Source organism: Nerophis ophidion, linkage group LG16 (assembly GCF_033978795.1).
Source record: "Nerophis ophidion isolate RoL-2023_Sa linkage group LG16, RoL_Noph_v1.0, whole genome shotgun sequence".
Classification (NCBI taxonomy): Eukaryota; Metazoa; Chordata; class Actinopteri; order Syngnathiformes; family Syngnathidae; genus Nerophis; species Nerophis ophidion.
In genome coordinates this window covers 20,297,183-20,320,721 of record NC_084626.1, presented here as the reverse complement: position 1 = coordinate 20,320,721, position 23,539 = coordinate 20,297,183, and the positions used below count along the sequence as shown (strand labels likewise).

The 23,539-nt window shown below is 39.3% G+C and overlaps 1 protein-coding gene across 3 annotated transcripts in view; it reads right to left on the bottom strand.

Annotated features, from left to right (window-relative positions):
* Positions 1-23,539, bottom strand: part of cacna2d2a (calcium channel, voltage-dependent, alpha 2/delta subunit 2a) — a 553,278-nt gene that overhangs the window by 48,349 nt on the left and 481,390 nt on the right. For 2 of the 3 annotated variants that reach the window (XM_061874585.1, XM_061874587.1), the window contains 10 exons: positions 22,418-22,467; positions 13,215-13,304; positions 13,077-13,145; positions 12,760-12,834; positions 12,607-12,681; positions 12,465-12,536; positions 9,690-9,761; positions 8,388-8,449; positions 2,556-2,632; positions 1,668-1,682 (listed from right to left, as the gene is read on the bottom strand). In XM_061874585.1, the coding sequence (XP_061730569.1) occupies positions 1,668-1,682; positions 2,556-2,632; positions 8,388-8,449; positions 9,690-9,761; positions 12,465-12,536; positions 12,607-12,681; positions 12,760-12,834; positions 13,077-13,145; positions 13,215-13,304; positions 22,418-22,467 (657 nt within the window). The remainder of the gene's footprint in view (positions 1-1,667; positions 1,683-2,555; positions 2,633-8,387; positions 8,450-9,689; positions 9,762-12,464; positions 12,537-12,606; positions 12,682-12,759; positions 12,835-13,076; positions 13,146-13,214; positions 13,305-22,417; positions 22,468-23,539) is intronic. The other variant, XM_061874586.1, reaches the window with a different exon arrangement.

The following is a 23,539-nucleotide window of genomic DNA, read 5'->3' as shown; positions in this document are numbered from 1 at the left end:
AGATAGATAGACAGATAGTACTGTATTGATCTATTCCATGATAAAATGTTGGATCTGATTACATTTTCTATTGGTGTAATTTGATTGGTAAAGAGATTTGACGCTCATTCTGTAATATTAAACACCATTAAAAAAGAACCCGTGCTGTCATTTTACTTTTCTAAAATGCAGTTATATATATACATATATATATATATATATATATATATATATATATATATATATATATATATATATATATATATATATATATATATATATATATATATATATATTAGGGCTGTGAATGAGTGTCCCACGATTCGATTCAATATCGATTCTTGGGGTCACAATTCGATAATAAAATAGATTTTTTTCGATTCGATTCGATTAAAAAACTATAATTTTCTGATTCAAAACGATTTTGTATTCATTCAATACATAGGATTTCAGCAGGATCTACCCCAATCTGCTGACATGCAAGCAGAGTAGTAGATTTAAAAAAAAAAAAAAGCTTTTATAATTTTAAAGGACAATGTTTTATCAACTGATTGCAATAATGTAAATTTGTTTTAACTATTAAACGAACCAAAAATAGGACTTATTTTATCTTTGTGAAAATATTGGACACATTGTGTTGTCAAGCTTGTGAGATCCGATGCAAGTGTAAGCCACTGTGACACTATTGTTCTTTTTTTTTTTTATAAATGTCTAATGATAATGTCAATGAGGGATTTTTAATCACTTCCATGCTGAAATTATAACTAATATTGATACTGTTGTTGATAATATTCATTTTTGTTTCACTACTTTTGGTTTGTGTCGTGTTTGCGTCTTCTCAATTGCTCTGTTTATTGCAGTTCTGAGTGTTGCTGGGTCAGGTTTGGTTTTGGATTTGGATTGCATTGTTATGGTATTGCTGTGTAGTGGTTTGTTGGATTGATAAATAAAAAAACCCCAACAATAATTAAAACAAATTAAAAACAAAAACAAAAAAATCGATTTAAAAAAAATGAGAATCGATTCTCAATCGCACAACGTAATCGATTTGATTCGTATTCGAATCGATTTTTTCCCACACACCTAATATATATATATATGTGACTATGACATTTGAACTTTATTAATTTTTAGGATAATCTAATTTTTATCTTCCAATGGAATTTGATCTTTACTTTTTTTTTTTGGTATAACTGAAGTTTATTATATACCCTTTTTGATTATCGGCTAATTGTTCTGTATAATCGCATGAGTGCATGTCTGTATTTTCTATGGGACCCCAGCAAGAATAACGTTTTCCGTAGCTAATGGGGATCCAGATCAACTCAATTAAAGTGATAGATGACAGAATTAGATGAGACATTGACGAATGAAGGACACTTTGATGTCTGAGTGTGAAAGAAAGACGGAAGCATCCAAAGAGAGGACAGATTAGTAGGACAAATTAGAGAAGATGAAGATGTCTTCCTGTTTACTGACAAGGAGGGTGAGCCTTTATTGCAGCGGGACGTTCAAAGTAAGACAGGAAGGGAGGTTCCTGGAGGCAAAGACGGGCAGGAAGAGAGGCAAGCAGGCAAGGGTGGGGGGGCTGTAGGGGGGAGTCAGCAGGAGGTCAAAGGTGGGAGGAGGCAGCGGTAGGAAGGAGGAAGTCAAGGAGGGGAAAGTGGACCAACATGGAGTATACTTGCCCTTGATGTATGACACTGTGTGGATCCATCAGAGAAGGAGCAAGAAAAGAAACAGCGGGTCGGGTGGGAGGGGTTTTGGGGGATGGGGTTCACAGACAATATTTTATCCAATTACTGCTTGAATAAAAATATTGTGTCCTTGAAAACAAAAGAAACACTTGAATAGAAAGAGGAGGAAAGAATAAAGTAAAAGTATTTGTAGAAAAATGAAAGTAAGCGCAAGAAAGAATGAGACGGACAACAACGTCTTACATTCGACCACAAACACTGACGGGCCCGGTCGGGCCCTTTTTATGTGCTGAATGATTCCAAAGCTCACACGCAGAAAAAGAACACAAAAATAACTCAAAGCAGCGTCATAAGGTGTGAAAAGCATGCAAGTTTTCACCACTTTCCTTGGAAAAGAACAAAACACGCTTCAGAATCATTGCTTGGTGGAGAAGAGGCGAGAGCATTTGGCAAAGAAAAAACACAAAATAATAGTCCAAAGTCACCATTATTTTCACCTGCGTCACAGCTTTCAACCTTTCTGGCTCTTCTTTTTGTTTTTTTTTTGTTTGTTTTTCTTCAGCCGCAGCGAAGAAAAAACATCACCTTTTTCTTTGGTTTTGTACAGGACAGCATGGACACAGTGGGTGGGGGGAGGGAGGAGGGGAGGAGCAGGTTGGATCCTGCCCTTCTAGAGAGCATCAAGACCAGGAGGAGAAGGAGGAGGAGAACAAGGAGGAGGAGGAGGAGGAGGGCAAGGTAAAGATCCGCTTCCTACAACGTTGACGTCGGAGACCCGGTATTGAAACGTCCGACGTGAGCGAGAGAGAGAGAGAGAGAGCGAGAGAGATAGATAGAGAGAGAGAGAGAGCAGGAAGGAGGGGCTGTGAGGGTACTTACACTGCACCTGCAGGATCTGGTCACTCAGGTTGGCCTTGATGTGGTTCTCACTATATGTGGGCAGCACCAACCCCAGACTGAAACAGTCACGAGCACAACAATAGCATCACTATACAAACTACTGGTACTGGGTACACGTCTGTATGTTGTTATTTTCCATTCCAGCGTTTCCCACAGACTGGCAATCAATTTGTGTGTCACAGGCATGGCCAGCAGGGATGTGAATGTGCAGGCGTCCTTGTGGGTTTGGTTGTCATGCCTTCAGTACACTTTGCCCCCCGCCCTCTAGGGGTCGCTACAAGCACGCAGCTTAAAGAGTCGGCTCTAATCACTTATTTATGGCTGTGTTGCCGTGCTGTGTGGGTAATGGCGATTCTTATGTGTAACGATTTTTAATCGATTAAAAAAAATATATATATATTTTTTTGAAATAATCTGTCCTGTCCAGCCACTCAGGTAAATCATATTGTTGATGTAGACCAGGGGTCACCAACGCGGTGCCCGCGGGCACCAGGTTGCCCGTAAGAACCAGATGAGTAGCCCGCTGGCCTGTTCTAAAAATAGCTCAAATAGGAGCACTTACCAGTGTGCTGCCTCTATTTTTGAAATTGTATTTATTTACCAGCAAGCTGGTCTCGCTTTGCTCGACATTTTTAATTCTAAGAGAGACAAAACTCAAATAGAATTGGAAAATCCAAGAAAATATTTTAAAGACTTGGTCTTCACTTGTTTAAATAAATTCATTTATTTTTTTACTTTGTTTATTATAACTTCCAGAAAGACAATTTTAGGGAAAAAATACAACCTTAAAAATTATTTTTGGATTTTTAAACACATACCTTTTTACCTTTTAAGTTCCTTCCTCGTCTTTCCTGACAATTTAAATCAATGTTCAAGTACATTTATTTTTCTTTTGTAAAGAATGATAATTTAATTCTTCATTTTAGCTTCTGTTTTTTCAACGAAAAATATTTGTGAAATATTTCTTCAAACTTATTATGATTAAAATTCAAAAAAATATTCTGGCAAATCTACAAAATCTGTAGAATAAGATTTAAATCTTATTTCAAAGTCTATTGAATTTCTTTTAGAATTTTTGTTCTGGAAAATCTAGAAGAAATATTGATTTGTCTTTGTTAGAAATATAGCTTGGTCTGATTTGTTATATATTCTAACAAAGCGCAGGTTGGATTTTAACCTATTTGAAACATGTCATCAAAAATATATATTTATTGTGAGAAATCATTAAGGTGATCAGTGTTTCCACAAAGATAAATATCATTAATTATTAATAATAACATAGAGTTAAAGGTAAATTGAGCAAATTGGCTATTTCTGGCAATTCATTTAAGTGTGTATCAAACTGGTAGCCCTTCGCATTAATCAGTACCCAAGAAGTAGCTCTTGGTTTCAAAAAGGTTGGTGACCCCTGATGTAGATGCCCAAATTTGCTGTGTATATTTATTTTGGATAAGAGAAATGTGTTTTGTTACCTTATTTGTATTTAACTTTATGAAATGTTTGAGTATAATTTTACTAAACATATTTCAACCATCCAATGCAGTCAAAAAACAACTCTCCCGGCTGGCCTGGGAACGCCTCAGGATCCCCGGGGAGGAGCTAGACGAAGTGGCTGGGGAAAGGAAAGTGCCTGCTTAGGCTCCTGCCACCGCGACCAGACCTCGGAAAAAGCGTAAGAAGATGGATGGATGGCACCTCCAACAAGGTGTTGTATACATGATGTAAGTGTATCTATCATGTAGTAACAGGCATATTCATAATAACATTTCATATTTACATATTTTGCTCATTTAAAAAGTTAAAGTACCAATGACTGACACACACACACTAGGTGTGGTGAAATTTGTCTTCTGCATTTGACCCATCCCCTTGTTCACCCCCTGGAAGGTGAGGGGAGCAGTGAGTAGCAGCAGGGATCATTTTGGTGATTCAACCCCCAATTCCAACCCTTTAGGCTGAGTGCCAAGCAGGGTATGTAATGGGCCCCATTTTTATAGTCTTGTATGACTCGGTCGGGGTTTGAACTCACAATCTACCGATCTGATCTCAGGGCGGACACTCTAACCACAAGGCCACTGAGTAGTTTTAAGCATACGGTGGTGCAATTTTCAGAGCGCATCACGGCGTCCGTTTTTTCTTTCAACAACATCACTGATTACAACTCACTGCAGACTCCATTAGAGCCAACAAACATAAAACATCAGTTGCTGTGTACAATACCAACCGTCAGCATGTGCTTATATTTCCGTTTGGATGAAGGAAAAGGGGGGTGGAACCAAGTTGAAAGTTTAAGTACTACTGATAGTCACACACACACTAGGTGTGATGAAATTATCCTCTAGATCACCCACTGGGAGGCGAGGGGAGCAGTGAGCAGCAGCGGTGGCCGTGCTCAGAAATCATTTGGTGATTTAACCCCCAATTCCAACCCTTAAGATGCTGAGTGTCAAGCAGAAAGGTAATTGGTCCATTTTTTTATAGTCTTTTGGATGACTCGGCCGGGGTTTGAACTCATAACCTTCCAGTCTTAGGGTGGACTCTCTAACCATAAGTTCACTGAGAGCTGGTTGGCAACCAGGCGACTAATAATTGGCTGCAAAGTTGACCAACTCATCAGAGCATGTCCTCATCCTTCTACTATGAAGGTGGGAGGAATTACTTATGATCTAAAATCAACTTTTATGAGGTCCAAGGCAACAAAGCAACTTACCAGTTGAAGATTGTCAACAAAGCCACATAATCAAGTTAGCTCCCTTTGACCACGGCGCCACTATAAACAGTTTGTCCGCGTTAGCGCTTATAATAACCTACTCAGTGGCCTACTGGTTAGAGTGTCCGCCCTGAGATCAGTAGGTTGGGAGTACAAACCAGGCCGAGTCATACCAAAGACAATGAAAATGGGTCCCATTACCTCCCTGCTTGGCACTCAGCATCAAGGGTTGGAATTGGGGGTTAAATCACCAAAAATTATTCCCGGGGGCGGCCACCGCTGCTGCTCACTGCTCCCCTCATCTCCTACGGGGTGGAACAAAGGGATGGGTCAAATGCAGAGGACACATTTCACCACACCTAGTGTGTGTGTGACAATCATTGGTACTTTAACTTTAACTTAATAACAATATCACTAATACTTGGTTAATATTTAAGTCACAAAATGCAAATGGAGTATTGTTGACAGTTTTTGGCTCCATTGTAAGCGGACTTTTATTTACGAGTTGGAATGCATAAAAACAATACATCCGTCCTCTTGTCTCTGATAAGGATTGTGAACGATACGCTAAATTCCAAAAGAGGGCAGTTCCCCTTTAAAGTGGCAGAACATAACAGTGGAACTTCGATTTAAGAACCCCTTCATCTACAAACTTTTGTAGATGACAAACTTTTAGATCGCTCCAAATATGCCTCCGTGTGCGAACCTTGTCTCTGTCTACGAATGTTTCATTCATTCATTTTGTGTCCCGCCGGCAGACATTTTGTGCCTGCTCGTATCGAAGAGATTGAGAAATCCGGCCAGCTTCGTACCAGAGCAAATTTTTAATCGGGACTTTTCTGGAAAAAATACGGAAGAGGACTTATTTCACAGCGGTGGAGAACACTACTTCCTCTCGTTCAGCGGGAAGTCTTCCAAAACCTCACGCACGTGCACACATGCCACACACACAGCCCTGGCCCTCCCATCCTCTCCATTTCCCCCTCCTGCTCTGTTGCTGATTTAAATGTACTGTATGTGGATTTTACATTTGAAAATGTTTATTATTTTAGAAATTCGGTTGTTAAAGTTAACGATTATTGTGATTTCTGATTGTTTGTGAGGGCACCAAAAGGACTTTTTTGTGTGTGGGCAGAGCTGCGCATACTGCACAGCTCTGCTCGTAGTTGTTGTTTTAGCTTGTTAATAAAGAGATAGTTCATTTATCGCCTCCTTGTTATAGCTACCTGCTTGGCACTCAGCATCAAAGGTTGGAACTGGGGGTTAAATCACCAAAAATGATTCCTGGGTGCGGCCACCACTGCTGCTCACTTCTCCTCTCACCTCCCAGGGGATAATCAAGTGTGATGGGTCAAATGCAGAGAAAAAAATTGCCACACCTAGTGTGTGTGTGACACGCATTGGTACTTTAACTTCAACTTTTAACTTTAATATATAGTACAGTACAGTGACGTGCTTTCAGGGGAGGCAAATGAGGCAGTGCCTCACCTGCCACCTGGTGGCTTAACCATGAGATGTTCCAAAATTAAGTAATAAAAAAAAAATAAGTTTTAATATTTCTCTTTTGGTTTATGCTTTCTATTTGATTTTGGTGTGGTTCCTGTATATTTTGATAAATTTCATGGTCAAATTTGCTGGAAATTCCCTGTTTCCTGATCAAAACAATGCAGCAGATGAGAAGTGAGGCAGACACAGGTGGTGCCTCCACAGCTACACACAATGTGTATTGGGCGTGTGCGTGCGATGGGCTGCATGCTTGTTGCTACGTGGAAAAGGCAGGTCATGAGGCAGCAAGTACCTCTGCCTCAAGGTAGGGGGCGATACATTGTCAACTTGCAGTTCAATGCCTCAGCAGTACTCTGACTCGCCAGTGGGGGCGCTCAAGCGAGCAGACACAGGTCTCTCCAGCGGAAGCCAGAGTTTTTTTCTTTTCTTTTTTTTTAACTGTATTGATAACAAACATGGCATTTTTATTAGAGTAAGCCAGCGTTTGTAGGTGTTTTTTGTCGGATGCAAAAATATTGTTTAATTTCTTGGAATAAAATTGAAATAAATGAATCTGTGTGCCAATATGGAGGATTATATACTGTATCAAAGATGAAATACTTCTCTAAACTGGACTTTAAGACAAAATGAATGCGATCATACAAAGTACGTTTTCATGGAAGATAGCTATTGCTGCTTCAGATGCAAATACAGAAAGGTAATATACACTCACAATACTTGATTTATTTTGTTAGAAGCAAATGGTACCAAAAAGTATTTAATAACTTTATCAAATACTTTTTGGACCCATTTATCATATCATAACATCATTATGATAACGTTTTTTATGAAAGCGAATAACTCCCTTTTTTTCCCTGTAACCCTGATGTGCAAGCTAAAGCAACACTGATTAGAGCGGCACATATGAATTTAAGTTAAAAAAAAAAAGAAGAAAAAAAAAGTAGGTATGCCTCACCTGTTGTTTAGTCCACCGCACATCACTGGTACAGTACTATGCTATTATGGCACTTTATATTGTGTTCTAAGCGTACAAGTCTTAACTAAAATAGGGACTTCTGACAAGGCTGTAACCAATTATTCAGATTTACATTGTTTATTGTGGAGAAATACGCTTCACGATATAAACTTTTTGATTTAAAAACCTTGTTTAAGAACAGATTAAGTTCATAAATCAAAGTTCCACTGTTCAATATTGTACAACAATTTTTGACATGTTTTTGGACTTCTAAAAAATAAAAAGTATATCAGTAACAACTGCTGGCAGAAAAAATATAGATTGTTTAACAGCACATTTTAGACTAATTTGCAAACTGTTTGCCGAAAGCAAATATTACAGTGTAAGCTCAAATGTTTGCAAATGAAAAAAACCGTGCAATTAAAAAATGCTTAGGGTGATTTTCTCGAATGTTGTTGTCGAGGTTGTGACACAAGAGGATTAAAGCCTCATTTGCATGAAGCAGCACCGTGCCAGGCTGTAATACCTTAAAGAATACCTGGCTCAACCGAAAACAAAGAGAAAAAGACATGTTTTAATAATAATATACAGCTTAATAATAATAATACCTTATGGACTACCTTGTTGACCTTTCACCTACCTGTAGTCAGTGCCGTCCACAGGCGTCCACGTGTACGTCCGCACGGCCTCGTCAATGTACCTCTGTTGACGTCAAATGCAACACAACACGTTACCTTCTCCGCACATGCCATGATAATCTGGTATTGTTGACGACGCTCTAACGTGGGGAGGAGCGGCTTTAAAGGCCTACTGAAACCCACTACTACCAACCACGCAGTTTGATAGTTTATATATCAATGATGAAATATTAACATTTTAACACATGCCAATACGGCCTTTTTAGTTTACTAAATTGCAATTTTAAATTTCCCGCGAGTTTCTTGTTGAAAACGTGGCGGAATGATGACGCGTACGCGTGACGTCACTGACTGTCAGGAAATATTAACAGCTGCACCACTCGCGGCTAAAAGTCGTCTGCTTTAATCGCATAATTACACAGTATTTTGGACATCTGTGTTGCTGAATCTTTTGCAATTTGATCATTTAATAATGGAGACTATAAAAAAACAATCCTGTTGGTGGAAAGCGGTGGATTGCAGCTGTCTTTAGCACCGAGACACAGCCAATGTTTCTTTGTTTGTTTGAAGCGGAGCGGTCATGCGAACATGTTTTCTCTACGTCAACCAGGATGGGAAATTGTGATGTATATCTTACCGGAGACATCATTGGATTATTCGTCATCCTGCAGCAGCTGTCAAGAAAGGCAGCTGTGAGCTTGGCTCCTCGGCTTCTCTCTGAGACACTTTGTGTTCACCACAGCCATCCGACCTCGAGGTATGTCTTTACAATCTTTTACAATCTTTAAAATCTCACTAAAACAATAAGCAGATAAGCGATCTTCCAGAATTATCCTAGTAAATGTGTCTAATTACATCTGAAACGCTCACACTACCGCCGCCCGGAGCCGTCGCTTTATTTTTTTTTATTATTATTTTTTTTTCTATTCCTTCACGATCAATATCCTAATTCACAAATCTTTCATCCTCGCTCAAATTAAGTGGGAAATTGTCGCTTTCTCGGTCCGAATTGCTCTTACTGCTGGTGGCTCCCATTAAAAACAATGTGAATATGTGTGGAGCCCTGCAACTCGTGAGGACACGCGCACATACTTCTGTTAAAGGCAGGGCTTTTCTATTAGCGACCAAAAGTTGCAAACTTTATCGTCGATGTTCTCTACTAAATCCTTTCAGCAAACATATGACAATATCGCAAAATGATCAAGTATGACACATAGAATGGACCTGCTATTCCCGTTTAAATGAGAAGATCTCATTTCAGTAGGCCTTTAAACACGAGCGAGTCTCGTTTATGGACGACTTGCCTCATCAACCGACTTAATGAGCGTCTTGATTTTCCTTTGCCCCGATTTGCCATCAATCATTTGTCTTCTGATCTGAGAGGCGAAGGACGAGAGAGAGAGAGAGAGAGAGAGAGAGAGAGAGAGAGAGAGAAAGAGAGAGAGAAAGACACGGAGAGGACATTAAAACAACAACAAATGCATGCTAAGTGAAATGCTACTGTGGACCACGTTAAACGTATAAATGGTCAGACTATGCTGTCGTTGAGGTGAATCTCCCCCTAAAAAACAAGTATACATATATATTCAAGAGTGATTAATTCATCTAAGCATATGGCTGTTTTATTTAACCATACATATTCCAATTAACACTTCTATTCGTTATCAGAGTCTCATTTAGTGAATAGCCAACAAAAGAAAATAACTGTTGTCTCATATTAAAGTGAAAAACATCGGCAGCAACAGCGGTGGCTGTAGACAACCTCCTGATGTACTTTTGATCGACTTCACAATGTTATCTTCTTTATTTAACCTTGTTGCGTGTGTGGGTTTTCTCCAGGTGATCTGGCTTACTCCCTCATTCCAAACATATTAGATTCATTGAAGACTCTTAATTGCCGATAGGTATGAATGTGAGTTTAAATGGTGGGTTGTCTATAAACAGCATGTGCCCTGCTATTAGCTGGCTACCAGTCAACGGTGCCACTCATCTAAAGTCAGCTGGGATAGGCTCCAGCTAACTCGCGACCTTAACGTAAATAAGCAGCATAGAAAACAATTGGATGGATTGGTCTCAGTCCCTTGAGCTTGATTAAGTGTAATTTGCGTAGTTATTATTTTATGGGCTTAATCTAGTTGTGTTATTATTTTTTAATTATTGTGAACTTGATTTAGTTGTGTTATCATCCTTATTATTGTGTGCATGCTCTTAAGCATTCACACATATGGTTTTCTACACCAAAATGTATTTATTTATTATTACTATTCTTCTACAGATTTTGGCGGGCTCTACCTTCCACATTTTTCAAACAACCAAAAACTGTTCCAACTTTTAACTGTTAAGCTTATTCGGGAATCGCAAGCTTTCCTTTGGCAAATTCCAAAAATTCCCAGATTTCCAGGTTTTCCGGAACATTTTTCCCATTCAAAATGAATTGCCTATTTTTTTCAAACTTCCACCATTTCCAAATTGTTCAACCAATTCAAACCATTCCACCTTCAACAAATTCCACTCATCCTGCACATTCAAACTATAATTTTTTCAAGTTCCAAAAAATTCCAGGAATTCCTAGAATTCTGTTTTTTTCAAACCCTTTTTTCACCCTATTTTCTGTCGACTACTCCTTCCACATTTTTTAAACCCATTTCAACCGTTCCAATGACAAATTATTCCTCTTAATAAAGACGAAAAACAATGTTTTTTTTTAACTGGAAAAATTCCCGGTGTTCTGAAAATTCCAGGAATTCTGTTATACCGTTTCTCTATTAAAAACTTTTCTACTTCAACATTATTCGACCTATTTAAAAAATTCCAACACCAACTATTTAAACTCATTCAGAACATTCAAATTGTTTTGCATTTTTCAAAAAATGTCCCTATTTTCAAGAAATTTCCAAATTTCCATGAAATTCTCATTGAAAAGAATGGGACATTTTTCAAATTACCACAACTCCTCTCATTGTTTAATCTGTTTTCCAACTTCAAAATATTGTCACATCTATAAATCAGTTTTATATTTGATCATGTTGTGTTTTGTTTTGGACTCTTGTTTCCCGTTTGACACTTCCTGGTTTTGTTTGTTACCATAGATACTCGTTAGTTTCCACCTGGTCTCCAAGCCACGGCCCTGCCCTCAGCCCCACACCTGTTTCTCATCACCATAGCCACTATTTAAGTCATTTGCTTTCTGTTTCTCGATCTGGGAACTTTGCTATTGCTTGCGTATGCATATTACGTGCTACATGCTTGCCTACCTATGCTGCACATCCTTCATGCCCTCGACCACCTGCCACGCACCTTGCTGTTCATGCCCCCTGTTTTTGTCACAGTAAGTGTTTTGTTTTAGTTTTTCATAGCCAATGCATCGTGCTGTTTTTGTTTAAAGTTCATTCTTATTCATGCCATCGAGCAAGTGGTTTTGTTTCTTGTTTGTATTTTGTAGCTCAGTATTTGTACCTCCTTGTGAGCGCCCTTGGTTTGCTTTTTTTTTTGTATTTAGTGTGTAAATAAATTAATCATGTACCTGAACTCACGCCTGGCTCGTCCCAAATTCTCTCTGCATCGAAGAAGCAAAACTAATCCAAGTCACAGTCCTGACAAATATTCAGCCTGTTCAGGAATTGTGTGCTCCGTTTGAACAATTACAAAAAAAAATTCCCGGATTTCCTCGAATTCTCAGCTTTGATGGACATTTTCCTCATTCAAAATCCATTTTTCACACTTCTACAATTCCCACAGTTTTCAACCTATTCAAACCATTCCATCTTTAACACATTTCACTCATCCTGGACATTGAAGCCAATACTTTCCCTAGTTCCAAACCAAATTCCGTTTTTCCTGGAAATTGAAATGCTTCAAAATTCAAACCATTCCAACACTCAAACTATTCTTGCATTCATACAACATTCTGTCAGCATTTCAGTTGAACTTCAGCATTGGAGCATTCACACGCAATTCCTTCAGTAATTTGCCTCATCTCATTACAATAATTGTTATTGTAATTGTTACTATTATTATGAACTTCATTTAGCTGTGCGTGACGAGTTTTCTCAGCATGTTCGTAAAGATAGATTTCTAACCTCTTCTTTGTTGTTGTCCTCCAGTTCAGCATCTAGAAAGTCCAGAGTGACTGGCTCTCTGAAGTTAATGATCTGTGTGGACAAGACAGGATGTGGACACGTTCAGTACGAAGTTTTTGTTATATCTACATTGTGGACACACCTTTGGTTGCAAGTTGGGATGAAGCAGGACATAACCGTTTGGATCTGTCGCAAAGGTGTAGCCATTGGCTCCCAGCTGTGAGGGTGACAGATGAGAGAGGATGACATCATGCTTGTAAGGTGATCGTTTAATGCCAGTGTGAATCTTGCTGACTCTGTATGTAGGGGTCTTCTTCTTGATTTCGTTGATGGCAATGTCTACTCCCATGACTCCCAGGATGAGCTGATTCTGTGCCAGAACACACAAAGAGAGCGTCAGCGTTACGCGGGGAAAGACGCTCTCCTCGCCGTCTTAAGAGGGAGATGTGCTGATTAGCGATATCACTTGTGCGTTACGCCTCAGCGATAAGCTGAGAGTAAACACTTGGCAACAGGATGAAACGTGGACGCCAAGTGCTGCCGTGGCGATAACAGCAGTGGTGGTAATGTAATGATCCTCACAGGGGCGCTGCTGCCTCTTGTGACGTCTACCTGAGAGCTTGCCGTGTCAGCGGTGAGGTTGAAGACCGGCATCGTCCCCGTGATGACAAGACCCAAACCCTAATGAACAAACACAATGAGGCCTCGGAGGTGAAGAGCGCAGAGAATGTCTTTGGCGTTCTTCCTTACCAAAGCATCTTGGTAAACATTGGTCCACTGGACCTGTTTTGCTTTGGAGCCAGCCAACACCATGGGTCTGCCCAGCACGTCCAGGTACTCCTAAGAGCACACGAGAGGAGAAAACACAGCATTTTACAGCTTGTCTTGTGCACATTTGAGTATTCATAAAACCATGAGAGTCAATCAAGGGTTGTCACAAAAAGCAGTAGGTCAGCAGCAGCAGACTAGAAAACCTCAAGGCTGCATTACATCACTCCAAGGAGCTATTAAAACACATTCGAGTCAAACACTGTGAAGCTCAAATGGGTTGAAAATAAAAGCAAACACTCATGCTCTCTTTTTCTTCTATCAAGTTATTGATCCACGGCGTGTTTACATGGAATCGGTGTTGACTGCAGCCTCACGAGACACTTGCAAAGATATTTTCACCACAGACACAAGTCTAATGTCTTTTGCTGACATCCTAAAATGTTATTTTTATTGTTATTAGAATGATGCTCTTCAAGTAAAAAACTGCATCCACACACAATAAGACACGATCTGGAGAGATGCAGCTGTTGTTGGCTGGTTAATGTGAAGATAATGAATACTATAGTTTTAAGAAAATGCTATGATATGGTAAAGGGGAACATTTTCACAATTTCTGAAGGGTTAAAACCAATAAAAATCAGTTCCCAGTGGCTTATTTTATTTTTCAAAGTTTTTCTAAAAATTTTACCCATCACACAATATCCCAGAAAACGGCTTCAAAGTGCCTGATTTTAACCGTCGTTATATCCACCCGTCCATTATCTTGTGACGTCACAGCGTGACCACACAGAAACAAACATGGCGGATAGCACAGAAAAGTATAGCGATATTAGCTCGGATTCAGACTTGGATTTCAGCGCCGTAAGCGATTCAACAGATTACGCATGTACTGTATTGAAACGGATGGTTGGAGTGTGGAGGCAGGTAGCGAAAACGAAATTGAAGAAGGAACTGAAGCTATTGAGCCATATCACGACAGACAGCGGCACGGGAGGAAGCGAGGAGGAATTCGGCGATCGCCTTCTAACCAATGATTGGTATGTGTTTGTTTGGGATTAAATGTGGGTGGAGGGAAAGGCTGGATGCAAATATAGCTACAAATGAGGCATAATGATGCAATATGTACATAAAGCTAGCCTAAATAGCATGTTAGCATCGATTAGCTTGCAGTCATGCCGTGACCAAATATGTCTGATTAGCACATAAGTCAATAACATCAACAAAACTCACCTTTGTGCATTCATGCACAACGTTATAAGTTTGGTGGACAAAATGAGACACAAAAAGAAGTGGCATAAATTACGTCTTAGCCAACATATCCAGGGGGTTTACATTGCTCGTCTGCGGGAAGAGACTGCCGTCGTCCCTGAATAGCTCGCACTCCGGCAGATTCAGTGGTGTTCTATTTTCCAGTATTGCAGATTTCTTTGACTTTATCGTTGGAAATGCATCTGCTTTGAGTGTCGCAGGATATCCACACATTCTTGCCATCTCTGTCATAGCATAGCTGTCGTCGGTAAAGAGTGCGAAACAAACGAGGGACTTTCGCATCTTTTGGCCACCAGTGCAACTTGAATCCGTCTGTGATCGTGTTGTTACAACCTCCGACAACACACCCACGAGGCATGATGTCTCCAAGGTACGGGAAAACAGTCGAAAAAACGGAAAATAACAGAGCTGATTTGACTTGATGTGTGTAATAAGATTGAGAAAATGGATTGCTTCATGTTGTGACGTCACGGGTGAAAGGTCATTGCTCCGACAGCGAACAATTGAAAGGCGTTTCAATCGCCAAATTCACCCTTTTAGAGTTCGGAAATCGTTAAAAAAAACATATGGTCTTTTTTCTGCAACATCAAGGTATATATTGACGCTTACATAAGTCTGGTGATAATGTTCCCCTTTAAGATAATGTTAACATAATATTCAAATAAAACTTCCGCCCAAATGCAGCTGAGATAGGCTCCAGCACCCCCTGTGGCCCCGAAAGGGACAAGCGGTAGGAAATGGATGGATGGATGGAAAAAAATTATATTAAAATTAAAGTACCCATGATTGTCACATATACACTAGGTGTGGCGAAATTATTCTCTGCATTTGACCCTAAGACAATGTTTATATTATATAAAGATAATGTTGAGACAATGTTAAGATACTATTTAGCTAAGAAGATGATTTTTAAATAATGCTAAGATAATATTGAGATATTACTTAGATAATATTAAGATCATATTTACATACTATTAAGATTAGACTTAGACAAACGTTGTTGATCCACAAGGGACATTGTTCCGCACAGTAACTCAGTTTCAAAGGATGGAAAGTATAATGTATGTATAAAGTAGACTAAAAATGTACCATAGTGGCAATATAAAATATAACACAGCAAAAAAAAATGTTAAGATATCCAATCATCCATTTTCTTTCGCTTGTCCCTTTTGGGGTCACTGGTGCTTATCTCAACTACAATCGGGCGGAAGGCAGGGTACACCCTGGACAAGTCGCCACCTCATATATGCTAAGATAATATTAAAATCCTATTAATATGTTTAGATAATATTAAGATAATGTTAACATACTATTAAGATATTATTGAGATAATGTTTAGATAATATTAATGTTAAGATAATATTAAGATGTTTGTTTGCCTACTTTTGGATTGTTTTGTGTCACATGTTTGTGTGTCTTCTCTATTGCTCTGTTGATTGCTACTCTGAATGTTGCTGGGAATTAGAATTGTATTATTATGGTATTATTGTGTATTTTTTTGTTTGGCAATAATTTTAAGATATTAAGATTGTGTTAAGATAAAATATATATATACTATTTAGATGTTAAGGTTATGCACTAAGATGATAAAATAATTTTCAGATATTGAAATCATATTAAGATGTTTAGATATTAAGATAATGTTAACACAATATTTAGATAATGTTAAGATAGTATTCCGATAACATTGAGATAATGTTAGGATACGATTTAGATACCCTTAAGATGATGTTATGTTAAGGCTAATATATTAAAATAATATTCAGATAATATTAAAAATCACAAGATGTTTAGTAAAGATAATCTTAAGATAATGTTAAAACATTGTTAATCAATGAAAGACAGTTTTTATGATATATTGGGTCCATTATTATATTCATATAGGGAAGTCTGGGCCTCCCTGCTTAGGCTACTGCCCCCGTGACCCGACCTCGGATAAGTGGAAGAAGATGGTTGGATGGATAGCGCCATTATTATTTCGTAATTTTGCAGATATTTTACCAAGAACATCATTTATTTCTTTAAGAAAGGGTGGAATTCAGAGTACTCTGCTATTGTGTTCACCACGGTACCTGCACCAAGGTGATTAGCTCGCCGAGGAAGTGTCTGAATTAAGTATTTCTAGTATGTTCCAGCTGAGTGATGCAATAAAAAGGTATTACTGTATTCTTAATGTGCAAAAAAAGTGTGGCTCATGACAATTGTCACGGTAACGTCAACATTGAAAACAGCACAAGCACATTTTTTGGTAAATTTTGACCTTTGAGTATATATATATCCTTCAAAGAGACAGGGGTTGGGGGTTTGGGGGAGTCTCTCCACCATCGAGCTCCTATTTGCTTTCCCGGCCTGAACAGTGAGGTGCTGACAGGCATAACCTATTCTATTATTAGCTCAATAAAAGTCCGCTTAGACGCGCCACGGGGAGATATTCCATCAGGACGCTGACGGCCAGACCTTTTCACGGAGTAGAAGGGGAATTTTACGCCTGGCTAGAACAATCTAGGGAACATAATAAAGGTAGCAAGCACAGATTTGTGGCGCAAAGGAGCCAAAGCACATAAAGTCACAGCAGCCCTGCTAGGCCACTAATAGGCCATTACTGCTCCTATCATTCATATTAACAAGATAATCATCACGGCCCTGTGATGAGGTGGCGACTTGTCCAGGGTGTACACCGCCTTCCGCCTAATTGTAGCTGAGAAAGGCACCAGCGCCCCTGCGATCTCAAAGGGAATAAGCGGTAGAAAATGGATGAATGGATGGATGGAAGATAATCATCACCTTGCACTCAAATACATGTTCTTACTATTAACACACAGTCCATCCAATTCTTATTTTCATTTGACAAGGCAGGAAATAACACTTAGGTCTGCTATAGTCGGGGTTGTGGTCGACTAAAGCAAATAATTCTTAATTAACATCCAGTTTAGCGTTGTCCAGGTACTAGAGATGAGCGGATATGCAATTATATCATCCGCAACCGCATCACTAAAGTCGTCATCCACCCGAACCAACTTTTTATCAGAACCGCAACTGCCCACCAGTATATATGTTATATATCCGGAGTCGGCGACCTTTACCAATTAAAGAGCTAATTTGACCCATGTCACAAAGTAACGAAGGCAATGGGAGCCGCTAACGTTCTAGCGAATATCCGATTGTGATCATTCAGATATCGGGAATAAGGGCGTGCTGTGAAGCCATTGCCTTTGACACCTTCAACAACATGTATGAACTGTTTGCCAATCCAGCAACATGTTGTATGCAGCTTTCGCAAACACACGTACAAGATTGAAGGGCATACTGGGTGATACAGAGTACATTAATGGTTGTGATATAAACAATTTTAACACTCTTACTAATATGCGCCACGCTGTGAAGCCACACCAAACAAGATTGATAAACACATTTCAGGAGAACATCCTCTCAGTAACAAAACATAAACGCAACACAACAAATACCCAGAATCCTTTGCATCCATGACACTTCCTGAATATATTTTACACCCCCGCGCCGCCAACCCCGCCGACCTTACCGACGCACGGGGGGTTGGCGGGATTTGCTGCTAGTGGGGTGTATAATATAGTCAGGAATTTTCATGGATTTAAAGGATTCTGGGTATTTGTTGTGTTGCGTTTATGTTGTGTTACTGTGAGGATGTTCTCCCGAAATGTGTTTGTCATTCTTGTTTGGTGTGGCACATATTAGTAAGAGTGTTAAAATTGTTTATATCACAACCATTAGTGTACTCTGTATCACCCAGTAGGCCTTGCAGTCGTGTGCATGTGTCAGTGGAAGCCACACACAACATATTGCTGGACTTACAAGTAAATTGTACATGTTGTAGAAGGCGTCAAAGGCAAATGCTTCATAGCACGCCCTAATACTTATTAAATGGGTAACAGCCAGTAGACATTCTTGAGAATGTTTATGTCAACTAATGTCTTCTTCGCTTTGTGACACGGGTCCAAAATGGCTCTTTGAACGGTAAAGGTTACCGATCTCTGAACCATACCATGTATATCATATATTTCCAAATGGTTCAACCGCCACCCGCCCGAATCTATTTAAAATCTATTTTTTCGTCATGTCACCCGCCCGACCCGCGGTTTATCCGCGGACTCCGCGGATGAGACCGCAAACCGCGTTTCTCTACCCGGTACCAATATTTATTACTGGTACCGGCAACAAAATGTATTTTGATACTTTTCTAAATAAGGGGGACCACAAAAAAAAAAAAGGCCTTATTGGGTTTATTTTAACAAAAAAATATTACGGTGAATTGAACATATGTTTCTTATTGCAATCAGAGAACAATGTTGTCCTTAAATAAAAAAGTGAACATACAAGACAACTTGTCTTTTATTAGTAAGTAAGCAAACAAAGGCTCCTAATTTAGCTGCTGACATATGCAGTAACATATTGTGTCATTGATCATTCTATTTTGTCAAAAGTATGAGAGACAAGCTGTAAAAAAAGATTATTAATCCACTTATTCATTTATTGTTCATATATGTTTACTTTCTCTTTTAATGTTCTTTTTACACTTCTGTTAAAATGTAATAATCACTTATTCTTCTGTTGTTTGGATACTTTACATTAGTTTTGGATGATACCACACATTTAGGTAACAATCCGATACCAAGTTGTTACAGGATCATACATTGGTCATATTCAAAGTCCTCATGTGTCCAGGGACATATTTCCTGAGTTTATAAACATAATATGAATTTAAAAAAACGGAAAACAAAATTTGTGACAATAAAAAAAAATCGATGTAATCATAGTACTATTGACCAGACACGCTATTGTACTTGGTATCATTGAACTCTCCTGAAGGAATCAATAAAGTGCTATCTATCTATCTATCTATCTATCTATCTATCTATCTATCTATCTACAGTGGATGTTATATGTGCATCCATCCATGGCATTTGTTTACATTCAGGGTGCTAGCTTGCTGTTAGCGGTTAGCTATCTTATCCTCCTACGGTGTGTAGTGAAGCATGTTTAGCTATTCCTCGTCCTGCAGGGATGATACTTGTAAGAAACTTACTTTATTTGTCGCCATGGAGACAAGGATTAGTGATTTAGAAGTAGCTAAAACATTGCAGAATGCGAATGGACGTTCACCGCTAGCTAGCTAGCCATGTCTTAAAGCACCTCTTCCTAAGGGTGTTTCAGTGTTATAACGTCACCTTTATTGTTAGTTTTTAAGCCAAAATGCGTCCGTTCTCCCTTTTCTGTCAAGACACTGTGTCTGCTTGTAAGTATTTTGTGATTGTGCGTTGCCAAACATGCTGGTCTGCTAGTAAACCAGCAATGTCATGACGTAACGACGCACCTCATGCCCGGGAACTGGTACTTTTCAAACAGGGTATAGTACCGTTTTTGATTCATTAGTACCGTGATACTATACCAGTACCGGTATAAAGTTATTCTCTGCATTTGACCAATCACCCTTGATCACCCCTGGGAGGTGAGGGGAGCAGTGGCCGCGACCAGGAATCATTTTTGGTGATTTAACCCCCAAATCGAAACCTTTATGCTGAGTGCCAAGCAGGGAGGTAATGCGTCCCATTTTTTATAGTCTTCGGTATGACTCGGCCGGGGTTTGAACTCACAACCTACCGATCTTAGGGCGGACACTCTAACCACTAGGCCACGGAGTACAATACCCTACAACTCTAATCCAGTTAACGAAAAACATGATAGCTGTGACTGTCGGCAAACTCCTGATGTATTTTATTAAATTACCGCCACAAGATGGTAGTAGATGCATTTGACTCATGAGTGGTCAGCATCCAGCAGCTTTATCCAGCTCTTCTTGCGCTTGAAAGTGTTGGCACTTTTGGGGGGTTTTGCTATTATGCAAACTCAGCAGTTTACTCCTCGTCTACTTACAACATTGGTTCTGTCGCTGCTCTGCTGCACAATATTGCTGTATAATGAAGAATGGTAACACTTTTGTTTTTACAGAGCGGACAGTTTTTGCTGTAAAATCTACTGACTCTTTTTCACAGCGTGGACTAAAGTTCTTCGAGAGGAGCCAGATGAGGTGGTTCTGGCATCTGGTCAGGATGCCACCCGAATGTCTCCCAAAGGAGGTGTTTAGGGCATGTCTGACTGGTAGGAGGCCACGCTGGAGACCCAGGACATTTTGGGAAGAATCTGTCTCCCGGCTGGCCTGGGAACACCTCGGGATCCCCCGGGAAGAGCTGAATGAAGTGGTTGGGGAGAGGTGAGTCTGGGCTTCCCTGCTTAGGCTGCTGCCCCCGTGACCTGACCCCGGATAAGATGAGGTAGATGGATGGATGGATGGATGGATGGATGGATGGATGGATGGACTAAAGTTCTTCCCGGGAAGAGCCGGATGAAGTGGTTGGGGCATACTTGCCAACCTTGAGACCTTTGATTTTGGGAGGTGGGGGTGGGGGTGTGGTCGGGGGTGGAGCGGGGGGCGTGGTTGGGGCGGGACGTGGTTAAGAGGGGAGGAGTATATTTATATTATTCATACATTATATATTATATATATAATATATTATATTTGTTATATCATTTATTATAATATTTTTTTATTGTGAGCGAACTGTGGTGCTGAATTTCCCCCAGGGATCAATAAAGTACATTCTATTCTATTCTATTCTTTTCTATATTTACCGCTAGATTCACCAAGTCAAGTATTTCATATGTATATATGTATATATATATATATATATATATATATACACATATATATATACATTAATATATATAGGCATGACATTATGTTATTTATTTAGTTATTTACAGTGTGTATATATATATATATATATATATATATATATATATATATATATATATATATATATATATACACACAGTAGCGATCAAAAGTTTACACTTGTAAATAACAGAATAAATAACATAATGTCATGCCTATATATATTAATGTATATATATATATATATATATATATATATATAGATACACAGTGTATATATATATACAGTATATATATACATATACATATATATATATATATATATATATATATATATATATATATATATATATATATATATATATATATATATATAAAAGAAATACTTGAATTTCAATGTTCATTTATTTACACATTTACACACACATAGCACTCATCTACTCATTCCTTGTTTTTCTAGCCATATGCATGTACAGTAGATGGCAGTATTGTCCTGTTTAAGAGTCTCACAACATTGCTGACGAACTGCTTTACGGTAAACGAAAACGGACTGCTGTTGTTGTGTGTTGTTGCCGCGCTGGGAGGACGTTAATGAAACTGCCTAACAATAAACCCACATAAGAAACCAATAACTCGCTCTCCATCATTCTACAGTTATAACATCATTGGGCAGACACGCTGGTTATACACGTCACTCAGGTCCCCATGAAGCTGGAGGGGGCGTGGCCTCCAGCTCCGCCTGAATTTCGTGAGATTTTCGGGAGAAAATTTGTCCCGGGAGGCTTTCGGGAGAGGCGCTGAATTTCGGGAGTCTCCCGGAAAATCCGGGAGGGTTGGCAAGTATGGGTTGGGGAGAGGTAAGAAGTCTGGGCTACCCTGCTTAGGCTGCTGCCCCTGCGACCTGATCTCGGAAAGAAGGAAGAAGATGGATGGATGGATGGACTAAAGTTCTTCCCAAGGTCTCCATAAACTGAAAACGTGTGTGGGTGTGTGGGTGATCACAAAGAAAAGAGCCATTGTTATAGAAACTAGACGTGTCACCAGAAGATGTTAAGCCTTGTCACTTCCTCAGTAAAGTCTTCCACCTGACATGATTTGTGTCATTGCGTTTAAAGATGGAGGCACAAGTCAAGTCAGCGGGGGAAGTAAATGAGCTGGTGCATGTTTATTCCCATGACTTTTGTGTACAATCTTCCATTGTCAATACCTGGGTGTTGATTCTGATGGCGCCGATGGACGGGATTTCAAAGTAGTAACCTGCAAATAAAGAAAATAATTAAGAAGGAGTAAAAAATGTCCGCAGACAGAAGCAAATGTTCTTCATGTACGATGTTCCCTCCAAGTGTGCCGTGAAATACAGTCTGGTGTGCTGTGGGAGATGGCCTAATTTCACCTATTTGGGTTAAAAATACTTCTTGCAAACCAGTAATTATAGTCTGCAAATGATGTGTTGTTGTTGAGTGTCGGTGCCGTCTAGAGCTCGGCAGCGTAACTGTGTTATACTCTTCCATATCAGTAGGTGGCAGCCGGTAGCTAATTGCTTTGTAGATGTCGGAAACAGCGGGAGGCAGCATGCAGGTAAAAAGGTGTCTAATGCTTAAACCAAAAATAAAACAAAAGGTGAGTGGCCCTAAGAAAAGGCATTGAAGCTTAGGGAAGGCTATGCAGAACCAAACTAAAACTGAACGAGCTACAAAAGTAAAAAAAAACAGAATGCTGGACGACAGCAAAGACTTTACTGTGGAGCAAAGACGGCGTCCACAATGTACAACCGAACATGACATGACAATCAACAATGTTCCCACAAAGAAGGATGAAAACAACTGAAATATTCTTGATTGCCAAAACAAAGTACATGCGGGAAATATCGCTTAAAGGAAGACATGAAACTGCTACAGTGAAATACCAACAAAAAAAGAGAAAAATCTACCACAATAAGAGTGCAAGACAAGAAGTAAAACACTACACAGGAAAACAGCAAAACAGTGAAAAAAAGTCATGATGAGATGTGACAGGTGGTGACAGTACACCTACTTTGAGACAAGAGCTATAGTGATGCATGCTTGCTTATGCTTTAAGGTCATATCCAACAATTGCGACAACCACATTTTACTGTTAATTGAGTTTCAATTTTAAATAATTTCTGCTGGTGGTGTGCCTCCACATTTTTTCAACGCAAAAAATGTGCCTCGGCTCAAAAAAGGTTGAAAAACACTGCCCTAAGGTTCGATCGAACTCAAGGTAAGAAAAACTGCTCTACACTAAAAACAACAGCAGTGGAAGGAGCCCAATATGACATGAAGACAATATGAATAATTTTAGATATTCG